Source organism: Cervus elaphus, chromosome X (genome assembly GCF_910594005.1).
Source record: "Cervus elaphus chromosome X, mCerEla1.1, whole genome shotgun sequence".
In the NCBI taxonomy this organism is placed as follows: domain Eukaryota; kingdom Metazoa; phylum Chordata; class Mammalia; order Artiodactyla; family Cervidae; genus Cervus; species Cervus elaphus.
The window spans coordinates 25,732,822-25,747,974 of record NC_057848.1 but is presented as its reverse complement, the minus strand read 5'-3'; the positions used below and the strand labels follow the sequence as shown (position 1 = coordinate 25,747,974).

Below are 15,153 nucleotides of genomic sequence, written 5' to 3'. Positions count from 1 at the left end.
TCAATATCAAATGCAGACTACGATCAGAAGGGAAACTTTGGGTTTCGAGTCTTTAGAACTTTTACCGAAAGCAATCCTCCTCAATGAAGTGTTTGGCAACAGGAATTTCTGAATTGCCTTAAAGCCAACAGCTTCCTCAGAGGGAAGGTGAACCTCAGGAAATAAGAAATCAGCCGACTCCTGGGGTCAGGCCACCCCTCACGGCATGGAGATTCCCCTTCCGGGGTCCACAGTTGGGCAGTTCTGGAAGCTTTTCATTCTGTGCTTTACCAGTTTTTCTTATCCCACCCTCAAATCCTTTCATACAAACAAACTACATAGGCAGGAGACTGTATCTGGTATTGCAGGATAAACTCATGGCTCCACAAAAACTGCTGCTTACTCAGAGAGTAGTGACGGCTTCTGTTCAAAACTGCACACAGCGAACCTCCCCAGCCTTCCCACCAGGGGCAGAAGGATCTCCAAGGGGTCGGGACACTGAGTTACAGGTGACGCTCAGGTTGTGCAAAGTGAAAGCAGGCACACAGAAAGGCCTACGTAAACTGGAGTCCATTTGTAGGACAGCCTCAAAACGGCAAAGTGATAGTGTTTTCCAGATGTTGCCGGGGAGGGGGGGGTTCCATACTTCCAGGGATGGCAGGTGGTGGGGGGCAACCCTCAAGGACTGTGAGGTCACAGCTACAGGGTGGGATGTATGTGTCCAGTGTCACTGAACTGCACAAATCGGTGAATTCTATGTATGCCAAATAAACCTCAATAAAGTTACCAAAAGAAAATTCAACAAAGAGACTTTGGCAGGGGGTGGGGACAGAATTAAGGCTCAGCCAAGTGAGTTGACTGTTGGGAAGAAAAGCAAAAAATCACATTTCCAAGCTTATGGGGAATCAAGGAGTTTCAGAGCCTGATCCCCTCCAATGCACATGCTGCTGCCTAACTTGCAACTTTGTCTTCCCCACCTGATCATCCCCACTGCTCCTGGAAGCCTAGACAACAGCGATCCTGATTTGCAAAGACAGACAAGCCTGAATACGGTGCCCTGAGGGAAGCAGCAAGCTCAAAGCAGATACAGAATGCAGCCTCCCTCTGATGCCTCCCAGTCCACAGTCCCCAGCCTGCTCGCCAGTCTGCTGGGACCTGGGGGATCTGCAGTTTCATCGTGTGCCCAAGCGGATGGGTGCGCTGCATAGCACGTCCACCTCTTCAGGCACTAAGTAATTTGGGAACCATTTCCGAGGCCCCTTGGATCAGGCATTTCACCTGGGAAAAGTGAGTGTACAAACAGCCCTGCCCTGGAAGATCTTGGCCGTCTAGGAAAAAGATTCACACTTGTGAGTCCCCAGGCCAGCAAGTGTCTGCTGAGCCCTCTATCTCTGGGTGTCTCTGTGGACATCCTCTCTTGGAACCTGGCCAGCAGGCTGTGAGGAGGCCAGGGAATGTTGAAGGGCCACCGGTGGGTGCTGGCTGATGGCTGACCACTGAGACCCAGCTTCAGCCTTCAGGTGAGTGAGTGGGCCTGGCGTGCAGCCTTACCTTGAAGTCGCTCAGTCATTATCAGACTCTTTGAGACCCCATGGACTGTAGCCCAGCAGGCTCCTCCTTCCAGGGCATTTTCCAGGCAAGGGTACTGGAGTGGGTGGCCATTTCCTTCTCCAGGGGATCTTACCGACCCAGGAATCGAACTCCGGTCTCCCGTATTGCGGGCAGACTTTACCCTCTGAGCCACCAGGGAAGCCCCAAGATAACAAGAGAATCAACTATTCCTTATGGGCCATCTTTGAGGATAGAGGTGAGTCGCTATTTATGGGCCATCGCAGGAATCTGGGCGGGGGGCGGGGGGAGGGCAGAATTACTCCTGAGATGATGCCTGCCCACAAACAGACACAGGCCCCCCGGGTACCCCCCAGCACCAGCGGCCCCCGCAGAAATGCCACGGCATGGTGACTGAGCACTTTGGGGCCAGCGTTGGCTCTTACCACCAACCCTTTCTGCTGACACAAGCACTTAAGCAGACCTCCCCTGGGCCTGAAAGTCTTCTCCGTGACCCCGACCCCGTCCACACAGAAGTTTCCCCCGACCTTTCATCAGCTCTCGGGGTCGGGGGCCGCGGCCTCTGCCGATTCCCGCCTAGAGGCGCCGCGGGGTCCCGAGCCACGGCGCCCAGAAGTCCCGCACGAGCCCCGGGGGTCAGGGACCCCTACCCCGAGGGCAGGAGGGCGGGCGGCCGGGCCTAGAGTCGGGGACCGGCCCTCATCGCACGCAGTTGGGGGGACCCCGGGAGCAGCTCACCTCGGGCCGGTTGCGCTTCTGCAGCAAGTGCTCCAGGTAGAGATCGGAAAGCGCCGTGCGCATGCCGCCCCCGCCCTCGCCCTCGCTCGCCTTCAGCGTCATCTTGCCGGAGAGCCGGGCCGCCGGGGAAGCGGGGGCCGTGGGGCCGGGCACAAGCTGGAGCGCGAGAGCCCGGGGGCCTGCGGCGCGCGGAGGCGGCGAAGGCTGCTGGGACTCGGCGCGCCTGGGCCGTCACCACCCCGCAGGAGGCGCGCCGGGCGCGCGGGGGCGGAGCCCCGCCCCACCCCGCCCCCTGGACACGCCCCCGCTTGGTCCCCGCCCCCGAGACCCCCGGGGGCCCGGCTCTGCGCACCTGGGCGCCCGGAAGGGGCGCAGAATTACATCTCCGACGACTAAAGCCACGAAAACAAACAAACAAACAAAAAAAAATGGAATGCTCAGTGGCAGCAAAAAGACCAACATTCCTTATGAAGACCAGAGCGGGATTCCTTAGCACCCTCACACCTTCGTGGCGTTCACCCCAGCAGCGAAGGCACGCAAGACTTGCTGAACAAAACAAACATTTCCTGTGCTTACAGAATTCAGAGCTGCGCGCCATCTGTACACACATTTGCCTGATAAACACCTGGCTCCTTGACCCGAAGGGAATAACCTCGCAGTATTACAAGCAGTACATTACTCTGTGTAATCTTGTTCCGACCTTCCAGGACTTCTTGGCCACGAAGAGAAAAATCCAAGGGCAAGAATTTGCAGCCAAGTCACCCAGTTTTCTCTGCTGAGAGACTGAGCTCATGTTATTGATTGATGGCTCCCTTCTCCAAGATTACCCTCAAGGAACTATAGAAGGCTGAGACACATACAGGGGTAGAGAGACACAGACACACACATACACACACACACAGAGGGAGACATAGATACACACACACACACACACACACAGAGGAAAGGGAACTATTAAAATTAAGACAGTGAGATACCGTGCACAGATAGATTAATTGAGCAATAAGATAGATTAGAAAATGCAGAGATGCACACTGGCTGGTGTGTAATTGTGGTATCCGATACAAGTGCCATGTTAGGTGAGTAAAGAGAAACTTTTCATTAACCACAGTTAGGAAATGTTTGTTTATATTGAAAGAGAGGAACCTGGAACCCTTCTACATGCCATATGCAGAAATAAATGTATTCCAGATGGATAGAGGACTTCTCTGTCAAAAACACAACTTCAAAGCTTTTGACCGAAAACATCAGCAAAGAACTTTTAGACTTTGGGATAGAGAAAGATTTCTTAAACAAGGCAGACAAATCATCGACTGTAAAAAAATATTGATCAGCTTGACTTTAACATTAGAGATTTCACTCATCAAAAGGCAAACTAAAAAAGCAAAAAAGACAAGATGTGACTTGCAGAAAATATTTTCAATACAACTGATGAAGAATTCCAATTATGAATATATAAAGGTCTACAAATTAATAACAAAAACACAAACAACCCAGCAGATCAATGGGTAAAAAAAAAAACACGAATAAGCATTTCACAGATGGAGAAATACACATGAGCAATAAACATATGAACAGATGTTCAACCTCATTAGTGATCAAACCAAACCACTGTGCCTCCATTAAATTGTCACAAATTTAAAAGTCTAACAATATCAAGTGTTAGAGGAGATGAGAACCCATGTGAGTTCTTGAACATTGCTGCTGTGAGTCTACATTTGGCAGTACTATTTAGGAGAACAGCTTTGTGTTTCTTCAAACTGAACATGCATCTCCCCTTTGAGCCAGCAACCCCACTCCTAGATGTATATATTGATGCAATTCCAATAAAAGTCTCAACAGATAGGTTTTGTGAAACTGGAAAATCTCATTTTAAAATGTGTGTGGACTTGTGAAGAACAATGTGGAGGGACTTGGCTTCCGGATAGCACAACATATTACAAAGTTATGTAACTAGGAGAGTGTAGGACAGGCGCAGAAAGAGACAAATAGACCAATGGAACAGAAAAGAGACAAGAAATGGTGACATGACAAGAGGTGTTACAGACCAGTAGGGAAAGGACACACGTGTACTTAGGGCAGCTGGGCAACTGGGGATCAAAACAGAAACCAAGACTGGTCAGAGGTGAAGGCACACAGGCTATTGAAACTATGGCCGCCGGACAACTTCAGAGGCAGGGAGTCCTCCAGCAAAATGTAGTTGAAGATTTTCCTGAGGCCAAGATCAGAGTGGAAAAGTACTGGGAAGGCAAGTGGTCTGACTCCGAGGAGGGCTGGTCATACAGCTGGTCTTCTTCTCAACATGCGCTCGCCTGTTGCTGGTCGGCTGGTTCCAGTTCAGTGTGCTCAGTGCTCAGAATGAGGCCTTGCCCCTGAGAATTTATTGCTTGTTGGAATTTATTGCAGCTATCTGCTTTTCTCAATTGCTAGAACTGCCTTGAGGCACAGAAATTCAGTTCAGAGTTCACGACTGGAAAAACATCGTTTCTCACAATTTTCTGTAAAAACTGAAATTAGACTTGACCTCACCTCAAAGAAAACTTTATTCCGAGCAGCTGAAGGACATAAAGGTGAAAGGCAAAACTGTAAAACTGTTAGAAGACAGCATAGGAGATGTCCTTTATGACTTTTGGGTGGAAAGGGGTCCTTAAACAGACACAAGGAAAATTATCGCCAAATCACAAAAACCACCACAATATTGTAAAGTCACTAGCCTCCAAATAAAATTTAAAAAATTATCACCAAATCAGACAACATTAAAATCAAAATACAACCCTCAGAATGAAGGACACTATGTTCCACATTTCTAGCCTACAACATATTAGTATACTGAGTATACAAAGAAGTCCTACTGATCAATAAGGAATAAATGAAGCTAAAATTTGAAAAATGGGCACAATTCATTAACAAGCATTTCACAAGAGGGAAAGATAAATGTCCTATCAACACAAGAAAAGATCTTCAATGTCATCAGTTGTCAGGGAAATGCAAAGTAAGAAAACAATAAGATAATATTTTCTATCCACCAGATTGACAAAAAAAAAAAAAAATGAAGACTATGATGTTATATCTTCTCAGGGTGTGGGGTGATGGGGGCACTTGGCCTTTGACTCAGAAAGGCCATCACAGATGACACTCTTCAGACAGACTCTCGCACGTGTACCCTGCTAGACATGTGCAGTAATACTTCTGGAGGCTTTATTCAGAATACAAAAGACAGAAACAATACACGTGTCTGTCCACTATCAATGGGCTAAATGAGTAGAGGTCTTTTCATGCAGTTGGGTTACAAAGGGGTCACTGCAGCTCCAGGCAGGCATCCACGTGGCAGAAGCTCAAAACGAAAAAGAAGAAAAGCACAAAAGAGAGTGCATGCTTGTGGTTTCATTTTCAGAAAACTTAAAAACAGGCAAGACTCTGGCATGAGGAGACAGGATGAAGATTACGGCGGGGGCGGGGGGGGGGTGGCGTGAGGAGGGGCTGCTGATCCTAAAGGGGAGAAGGACGGTGAATGTGTCCGCTTTGTGGGAAGTCTCCAAACTTCCTTTGACTTGTGCTCTTTGCTGTAGGTAGGTTATATTGCAAAAAAGAAGCTTGAAAAGTCTGGGGCAGCAAGTTTAGGGAGACTTCAGGAATTTGTAAAATCCCAGCAAAATTAAATAGTGGATTGCCTAACATAACTGGCAAAAATATAAAGCAAACCAAGGACACAACAGAATATTCAAGAGAACAGGAGGGGAAGGTCTGTGAGCCTTGCACAAGACCGGCATGGTACCATGCCTGCAGCCTCTGACCCAGCCATTCCCAGTTCAGCAATTTGCCTTAAGGAACAACGTGGGCAAGATAAAAAGGACTGTGAAGGTGTGTGTAAGGAGGCAGCTTAGATTTCCCTCCCCTGGCTGACTGAAAGCTCAGTGCAAGCTGGTCAGTTCAACTTCCTCTTCAAGTCTGATCAGAGGATGGTCTCCTCCCACCGAGTGGCGTCTGAGACGGAGGGTGTGTGGTGGGATCTCACCCCTGTATCAATCAGAACATCCTTTTGATGCATGAGGCAGGGTGCTCAGGGCTGGTGCACTGGGATGACCCAGAGGGATGGGATTGGGAGGGAGGTGGGAGGGAGTGTCAGGATAGGGAACACATGTACACCCATGGCTGATTCATGTCAATGTAGGGCAAAAACCACCACAATATTGTGAAGTAATTAGCCTCCAATTAAAATTAAGAAAAAAAAGTGTACAACTCACTAGCTTTTAAAAAATTAACAGATTTGTGTCCGCTTTCCAGTTTTTATATACCTATGCTGCTTAAGTTGCATGTAATTTAAATTATTCTTAAGTGTCTATTTACCTCAAGAATAAATGATAAGTATATTCCAAAAAAAAAAAAGAACACCCGTTGGGTATTTCTCTTTGCATTTTTGAGGCAGTAAATTCCTAACCTCCTGTGGTTTGCCCTGACCCCACCCCTGGCTTGCTCAGGCCCAAAGTCCAGGAGGCATTCTCGAAGCTTCAGTTCTTTCCCATACCTCATCCAATCACTGATCAAATCCTGATAGCTCTCGCTTCTCCCTCCATCCATATTCTGACACTGACTGTAACTCTGCCAATCCCCACCCTGGTGCCAACAAGGCTATGTCTCGCCTGGATTTTGGGAAACCTCCTGGCTGGTCTCCCTGCTTTGGACCTTCTCAACATAGCGACTGAGATGACCCTCTAAAAACACCCATCAAATGACTTTCCCCACTTTCCATGGGCTCCCAGGAGAACCCAGATCCTTTCGGAGGCCCACCAGGTCTTAGCTCTTCCCCAAGCTTACTCTCACCCTAGCCCCCTGGCGCTGCCGTGTCTTCCACTCTAGCCAAGCTTGCTGTTTGCATTGTTACTTGCTCAGAACAGGAGGTGTGCCATAGTGTTCACGGGGTGAGTGATTTCCAATTCGGAACAGCAAGTTCAGTGCAGTTCAGTTCAGTCGCTCAGTCGTGTCTGACTCTTTGCGACCCCATGAACTGCAGCACACCAGGCCTCTCTGTCCATCACCAACTCCCTGAGTTTACTCAAACTCATGTCCATTGAGTTAGTGATGCCATCCAACCAGCTCATCCTCTGTCGTCCCCTTCTCCTCCCGCCTTCAATCTTTCCCAGCATCAGGGTCTTTTACGATGAGTCAGTTCTTTGTATCAGGTGGCCACAGCAAAGTGGAAAGCAAATGAATAAGTTGTAAAACTATAACCTGCATTACATGTATAATAGTGAACAAGTAGGAACACCCTAGGGCTTCCCTGGTGGTTCAACTGGTAAAGAATCTGCCTGCAGTGCGAGAGACCTGGGTTTGATCCCTGGGTTGGGAAGATCCCCTGGAGAAGGGAAAGGCTACCCACTCCAGTATTCTGACCTGGATAATTCCATGGGCTGTATAGTGCATGGGGTAAGTTATTATGGGGTGGTGGTTAAATGACTTCAGTTGAATCCACTGCAAGAAATACTATGCGGCACTTACTGACACAGAAAGATAGCCACCATATGTCATAGAGTGAAGGAAAAAGTAGGCTACAAAATATGATAGGTTGGTGAAAGAAAGGATCTTAATGAGCGATTTTCTGCAATTGTGTATACATCAGCATTCACTCCATTAAAAAAGCCCATGTTTACATTTGTTTGGGAAATGCCTGTTCTACTCTTTTGTGGAGATCCATGTTAGCTTGTGAAAGGCTCTTAGAAGTGCTGGAGCAAAGAAATACATTTACACTTATTTAATTCAGCATCTCTCCAACCTAACTGGCCACACAGTCCTATTGTCTCATAACATTTATTAAAACAGAGCTATTGCTTTTGAGAACAGATTTTGGGAAACTGATAGTATAAGAATAGAAAAAAGTTTGAAAGAAGATACACCAAGAAGTAAAGAATGTTTGTTTCTGGGTGCTATAATTATCGGTATTTTCTCTTCTTTCTATATTTTATGATTTTTTGTGTGATAAGTCTGTATTATTTGGGGCTTCTCAGATGGCTCAGTGGGAAAGAATTCACCTTCCAATGCAGGAGACAAAGGTTCCATCCCTGAATTGGGAAGATCCCCTGGAGGAGGAAATGGCAACCCAGTCCAGTATTCTTGTCTGGAAAATCCCACAGACAGAGGAGCCTGGTGGGCTACAGCCCATGGGGTCACAGAGAGTCAGACACGACTGAGCACGAGCATGATGTATGATTTTATAATTAAAACAGTAATGAGTCTATTATCATTTTGTTTCAATTGCATGTTTTAAAGGAGAAAATAAAGGCAAAGATCATTTAAGATGTAAGACAATTTAATTTTACCTGGTAGATACTTCCTTATTGTACACAAATAGCACACTCTCCACTCTCTTGGAATCCAGCAAGCTAAGCATTACACTTGTCCCATTGAATCTTCTCATACTTCATTGGACTGGCTCACCTATTAGAACACTGGGAAAGGAAGAGAATGATGACTGCTGAACTGAATTTAAATTCCAACACACTGTCTTGATCTGCAGAGTTACTTTGTCATTATATCACCTTTTCCAAGATAGGGTTTTGGATGGCTTTTTGTTAGTATGAACCAAGTGATTTCATATCGGGAAAAGGCTTTCACGACTTGAGAAAGTAGGAGTGTGGGATTGGAGGTAGAGGTAGAGAGGAAGTAAGTTCAGATAGTTTTTCTTGTTTTGAAGTTTCTTTTTAAAAACTCCCTAATTAAACAATATGCTTTGTTGTGGAAAGATTGAAAAGGGCAGACAAAAATAAACCTGAAACTAAGTAACAACAACAATCATGATTATTAAAATCACCTAGTCACTATCTGAAGGAGATAACCGATGTTCAAATCTTTGGTTAGATCCTTCAAGGTTTTTTTCCCCTGGAAGTATAGTTTTTTCACAATAAATTGGGTGGAATTGTATATCTTCCATTATAATAGGTGTTTTTTTAACTCAACAGTATTTCATGACTCTGATTCCATGTGATTAGTCTTCTACAACAATGTATGAATGTTCACGGCTTTCTTTAACCAGCCAAGAATCATTTCAGTTGGTTCTATTTCTTTGCTAGTGAAAACCATACTAAAAATTCCTTATACAAGTATTTCTGCATCTCATGATTGCCGCCAGAGAGCTGAGAATTCTCCAGGCTTCAGTGGGGATTTGTTTAGCTACCCAGCAGCTTATCCTAAGCCTTCATTGCAGCCACCACTAATGCTTATAGAGGGTGAATAATGAGGCACAGAGAAACTGTTTGCAGTGTTTACTGCGAAATGTAATCATAGAAAATCAAGTATTAGTGCCGGTCCACTGTGGGCTCAGTCCCAAGTGCCCGTCTTTCTGTATGACTTGAGACTCAAGCTTTCCTTTGTTTCCACCACATGTGACAAAATTATGCCTTGAAGTATTTGTTTCTGTTGTGTTATTTTGGTCCTTTATCTACCAAAAATTTCGTGATATGTCTCCTGCATCTATCATTTTTTTCTCTAATCTTACTTTCTCTAAAGTCTTTGTTTATTTGATAGAGCCAGATTTTGGGGTCCTGCTTTCCCTATCTCCTTTTATATTTTGTCATCCACGTCTTTTTTTTTTTTTTTTTTTGCTCTTATCGTCCTTGCTTGTTTCCAGCAAAGGTTTATTGGTTTTTCTCCCCAGGCTGAGCCATTTACTTCAAAGAAGGAAGTCTTTCTCTTGGCATGTTGCCTAACTATCTTCGCAGAAATCCTTCAGATGTTTCTGAGGCAGCTGGCCTGCCGGCCAGAGTTGAAGCCACAAGGACTTAAAAGATATGGAATCGCATGCATCTTGGTTTGACTCCCGGCTCCTGCAGTTGCAACATGCAGTCTTCCTCTGGGCTTGGCAAGGAGGGACAGGATTGGTGAATACAGAGCCTGTACTTCCTGGGGTGGCCTAGGTCCCACAGCTGCCACTCAAGGTGTACTGATAAAGGGAAGACCACTCCAAAGAGGTCACTCGAGGCCTTGCTGTGCTTGCAAGGCAGTTCAGCTTCTCCCTTCCGGCCCCTGCCCTGCACGGGCGTTGATCCCTGATAAGGGATCCTGATAAGATGCTGCACACTCCCACTGCCCAGCTTGCTTCCAGAGTGCCTGTTGGTCTCAAGTCTGTGTGTGGCTCCTCTCAGGAAAAAGAACTTTGAACCGAAATCAACCCGTGTGCCCCTGATCACCACCTCCGCCATCTTCCATACAGTGAAGGAACAGGAAGTGGACAACCGCCATCAACCCTCCCGTTGGAAAAGAGGAAAACCGGGAGGCATGTAACAGCCCCTGCTCTGTAGTCATTCTGGAATCCTGCTGGTCAGACACTCAGCAGGCCGTCTTCCATCAAATTGAGCTCCCTGGCCCACCACGGCCCATCCTCTGGGGGGCTCCTCTGGTCTACTGTTCCCTGCGGCTGCATCTGAAGTGTCAGGAAGCAAGCCTTCTGGGGCCTTCAGAGCCCGTGTCCTTCCCAGGTCCAAATACTGCTTTACAGCTCAAACAACAAATAAGCTCACTGAGTTCTGTGTGGCTCCAATCAGTCTAGTATGCTGGGAACCATACCCAACTTTGCTTCCCAGACATGGTTCTCCATCCATGGGCGTTTTGAGGTTGTCAGGAACCACACCCTTCACCTGATCTTTGACCACAGCCACTTGATTAGATTCTGCAGTTTGAAAACAGCTGTCCCCTACACAAAGCCTTTTCAATCCAGGTTTCTCCACCTGGGCTCTGTCTCACCTCAGAGTCCTGATATAGCAGGCTGTAATTATTCAATCATGTTATTTCTCTATCTCTAGTAACCAGGACAGAGACAGGTAAGTGGTCATCTCTTAGCAAAATATTGATTAATGAAATTGAGGCTTGTCTGGGCTTCCCTGGTGGCTCAGCTAGTAAAGACTCCACCTGCAATGCGGGAGACCTGGGTTCAATTCCTGGCTTGGGAAGATTCCCCTGGAAGAGTCCCTTCCCATGGGAGAAGGGAAAGGCTACCCACTCCAGTATTCTGGCCTGGAGAATTCCATGGACTGTATAGTCCATGGGGTTGCAAAGAGTCGGACATGACTGAGTGACTTTCACTAACTAGCTAAGCTTAAGTGTTTGGTAAGACATTTCAAGAATCTCTTTGGCTTCACGTGATTTAATAGTAAATATTTTGGTCAGTTTTTGAGGCAATGAAGTGAAGTTGCTCAGTCGTGTCCAACTCTTTGCGACCACATGGACTGTAGCCTACCAGGCTCCTCCGACCATGGGATTTTCCAGGCAGGAATACTGGAGTGGGTTGCCATTTCCTTCTCCAGGAGATCTTCCCAACCCAGGTATTGAACTCCACTCTCCTGCATTATAAGCAGACACTTTACCATCTGAGCCACCAGGGAAGTCCAGGCAATAAAGAAGAGTTAATAATTTGTTTTCCATGTATGATTCCTATACCCAAGGAAAGGATAATTAGGAATTAATGAAGTTACTAAAAAAAGTGATCAGTTGCAAATACTGGTCTTTAAATGTCACCTGTCAATGATTGGAAAGGGATGGAGCAGGATGGAGAAAAAAAGAGAACATGGAGGAGACTTTTTCACAGGTGGAGCTCACATGGCCATTCCTGCCTCTCCCTAGGTACCGGTTCCCTCCCCTCCCTCCTCTTCCAGAAGCTTACGTGAGGCAGCAGAGGGTCCCCAGTAATGCTGACATGATAAGAAAAATAAAAATGGCTGCTGGAGGGATCTGGCTCCTGACGAGATCACACAGGTAATCCTTGAAGTTGCTCAGCCAGGACCTGGAATTTTCTGCAGGAAGAGCACAGATGTTCACCGAGTCAATGATGAAGTTGGGATACAAACTCTGGTTCAAGTTCAAAGAGTAGTCCCAGATCTGACATTCTTATAGTGGCCCAGGGCCCATATTTTTAATGATTCTGCTAAGCTAAGCGGTTAAAGGAATACACATTTGGGGCAAAAAAAAAAGTGTATCCTCAGATGGTTTCATCTTTGCCTCTGGTATGTCAAATAGGAGCAATTATCTCCATGAATCAATGTGGAACTTTGTGAGAGAGGAGCTTGATTTCATAACTACTTGCCTAGAAGGGTGTTTGGGAGGCAAAGGTCCCTGAGTGTCTGGTGAAGAGAAGAGACAGTCACCAGCCCCAGGAGCACCCAGAGAGGACGAACAGGCCTTGGAAGCTGGCAGAAGGAACTACACAGAGTCTGGTGATCAAGGGGAGAGGTAGGGTAAACACAAGTGTCTGTGACCTAAAGTCACAAGGGGTCACCACCCACCACAATTCACTTGAGCCGGGAAGGACCCAAGCAACACACTGGGCTCTGGGAGCACCTAAGTTGTGGGTCAGTGACCTATTAGCTTTGGCTTACATTTTGCTTCCTTCCTCAAGTCCTTCCTGACCCCTCCCCACAAACAACTGTAATTCTCCCTTTGTCCTCAGGGTGCATTTGTCATTATTTCATGGAAGGTTGACACCTGTGGGTGGGGCTGCCCACCTGTGAATGCCTAATCCATGTCGTTTAACACACAGATTGGTGCATGGTAGGTGGGCTCGTGCTGGTTGAACTAAATTGAACCCAACCAGAAATAGTGTACATGAAGATTAAAATCAAATAAAAATAATGAAGATTATTTTAAAATACAAAATCAGTTTTTCCTGATCTGCAATGGGAATCTTAGGTACTATGGAGATGGGAACTTTCATCATAACAGCAAACACACCCACTGAGCGTTGTGGCAGGCCATCCTGGTCTTGTACTCTGAAGGCAGATAAAGGTGACACAGAGGAAGCGACAGTCTCCAGCAAGAGGCAAGTCAGAGAGCACAGCAGAAATGTGATGCTCAGCAGCTTCAGGACTTCTATGGACTCCCCTGTGCCAAGGCCAGATGGTGTTTCCCTTGGCTCTTTGCAAGATTGCTTTGTCTGAAAAGTTAAAAACGATGGTTTAGTTTTTTATCACAAAACTACAGCTGTTAATGAACATAAAAAAAATTCACTGACTGACACCACTGAATCCTGAACAATAGTCAGTCTCCCAAGCAAAAGATTCCACATCGAAGAAAGAACACAGGACGGAAATTTACTGAGCCTCAGCAGATGAGACACCTGCTGTTCCCTCCTAACCAGGTCCCCCTTCAGCCTTCTCCAGCTCAATGAGTGGGAAATGCTGTAAGTTGTTCAGGTGAAAATCGGTGGTGTCGTCTTTGACTTCACTTTTTCAGTCCCACATCTTTTTGGTGTGTGTTTTGCTTTGTTGTTGGGTTTATTACTGCATGCATGCTAAGTCGCTTCAGTCATGTCCGACTCTGCGACCCTATGAACAGCAGCCCATCGGGCTTCTCTGTCCATGGGATTCTCCAGGCAAGAATACTGGAGTGGGTTGCCATATCCTTCTCCCAGTAAGTACCTAGCCCCTGAAATTCTTCTTGTGGTGTTAGCACTCAGGATTTATTACTAAATCAGCAAATAAGCAGTGTAAACGGTTAACCTGGTATAGATTTCACGGGATCAGGGGGTACAGTCCATCATGGGGGTGGCCCAGGAATTCTGCAGTCAGTGCAGCTGATGTGAAGGGAGTCACAGGTCACAAGAGTTTATAGCTTCCTGCCATTTTTATGATGAGGTTAGGGACCAAGTCCACTGACTACCACATAAGCAAATTCCTTGCTGTGCAGTGGTAAGTTCCCACTGCACACATGCCTGTTTGAGTCAGCTTTGCTGACGCAACTTGGGAGAAAATAGAAGTATATTTTGTAGAAACTGTGTGGTTTAGGGTCTAACAGCTGATCTATCAGAGGAATCGGGTCGGCTTGTTCTCTAAAGTGTGTCCATAATCTTGCCACTTCTCACCACCTCTACTGCTACCCATCATCTGTCTCTCTGCTACTATCCTTGCCTCCTTTCAGCTTCTTCTCCACTGAAGAGCCAAGGAGATGTCACTTTGTTGTAAGTCAGATTGGGCCCTACAAACTGCCCTGAAATCACGTCTTATCATCTTCTTTTGATCACTCCACCTCAGTCTCATTTCCTCAAGAACAAGCCACGCACACTCCTCTCTGTTTGGTTCACATAGGCTGCTCAGGTGCTCAATAATGTTTTTTTTTTTTTGAATGAATAAATGAATGGGCAGACTTTGGGCAGACTTTTTTCATTGCTGGTCATCCCCATCCCCTTTTTACTTATTACGTACAACCTGACAGTCTAGAAAAGTTTAGTATTGAAAAGATACCATTTTCTCAGCCATCCTTGCTGCTAGTGATGGCTATGGGCCCCACTTTTGGACACTGAAGCATAATGGAGATTTGATGGGTGGCTTCCGGGAAAACTTTCTGCTGTCTTGGGAAAAGATATGGTGCTACTGTTTACCAGTTATGCTGCCTTGAACATTCTCTAAGTGTTACCTGAATTGGAGGAGTCATCTTGTGATCAGCAGGAAAAGCATGAGAAAATGACCTGGATTCAGCTATGACAATTTTAGGCCACGAAACCAACACCTTTATCTGCCCACCTCTCAACTGCTAGCTCTGCAAAAATAAACTCGTATCCAAGCTTTCTATTACTTAAGACATTTACAACTGATAACTCATCCACTGCTGAGACCTGTGTCAGGTAAGGAGGCGAAGAAGCCAGTGAATCCGGCCTCAGTCTTCAGAAGAAGCTGGCCAGAACCTTCCTTTAAGGCTTCTGAAATTCCAAATAGAATTCTCTTCCCTTTTATGATATCATTGACTGCACTTGACCCTCCCCCAGTCTCTATCTGACAGCTAAGCATACAGATGTTTTCTTCGGTCTATGTGGAAACATCTGTGCTGATACTAAAACCCATCCTTACGGTAGTCATAGCCTCTTGAGCTTGAAGAATTCTAAGATATTTT

General features: G+C 46.2%; 2 protein-coding genes across 2 annotated transcripts in view; both read right to left on the bottom strand.

Annotated features, from left to right (window-relative positions):
- MPP1 (MAGUK p55 scaffold protein 1) overlaps positions 1 to 2,521 on the bottom strand; it is a 28,671-nt gene extending 26,150 nt beyond the window's left edge. Inside the window, exon 1 of the mRNA XM_043896894.1 lies at positions 2,287 to 2,521. Within this exon, the coding sequence (XP_043752829.1) occupies positions 2,287 to 2,388 (102 nt within the window). The 5' untranslated portion in view covers positions 2,389 to 2,521. The remainder of the gene's footprint in view (positions 1 to 2,286) is intronic.
- A 6,067-nt stretch (positions 2,522 to 8,588) lies between these two features.
- SMIM9 (small integral membrane protein 9) lies at positions 8,589 to 14,697 on the bottom strand. Its single transcript, XM_043895791.1, has 4 exons — positions 14,680 to 14,697; positions 13,000 to 13,201; positions 11,936 to 12,065; positions 8,589 to 8,729 (listed from the first exon to the last, which is right to left on the bottom strand). Exons 1-4 carry the CDS (start codon positions 14,695 to 14,697, stop codon positions 8,702 to 8,704), a joined length of 378 nt encoding a protein of 125 aa, XP_043751726.1. The 3' UTR covers positions 8,589 to 8,701.
- Positions 14,698 to 15,153: the final 456 nt, after the last annotated feature.

Excerpts from the sequence above, each read along its gene's own strand:
- SMIM9 (XM_043895791.1), bottom strand. Across the intron at positions 12,066-12,999 it reads CCTGCCACAACGCTCAGTGG|AAAATTCCAGGTCCTGGCTG; the intron begins GTGTGTTTGCTG and ends CTCTTCCTGCAG. Across the intron at positions 8,730-11,935 it reads GGGACCCTCTGCTGCCTCAC|TGTTCTAATAGGTGAGCCAG; the intron begins GTAAGCTTCTGG and ends TTCCTTTCCCAG.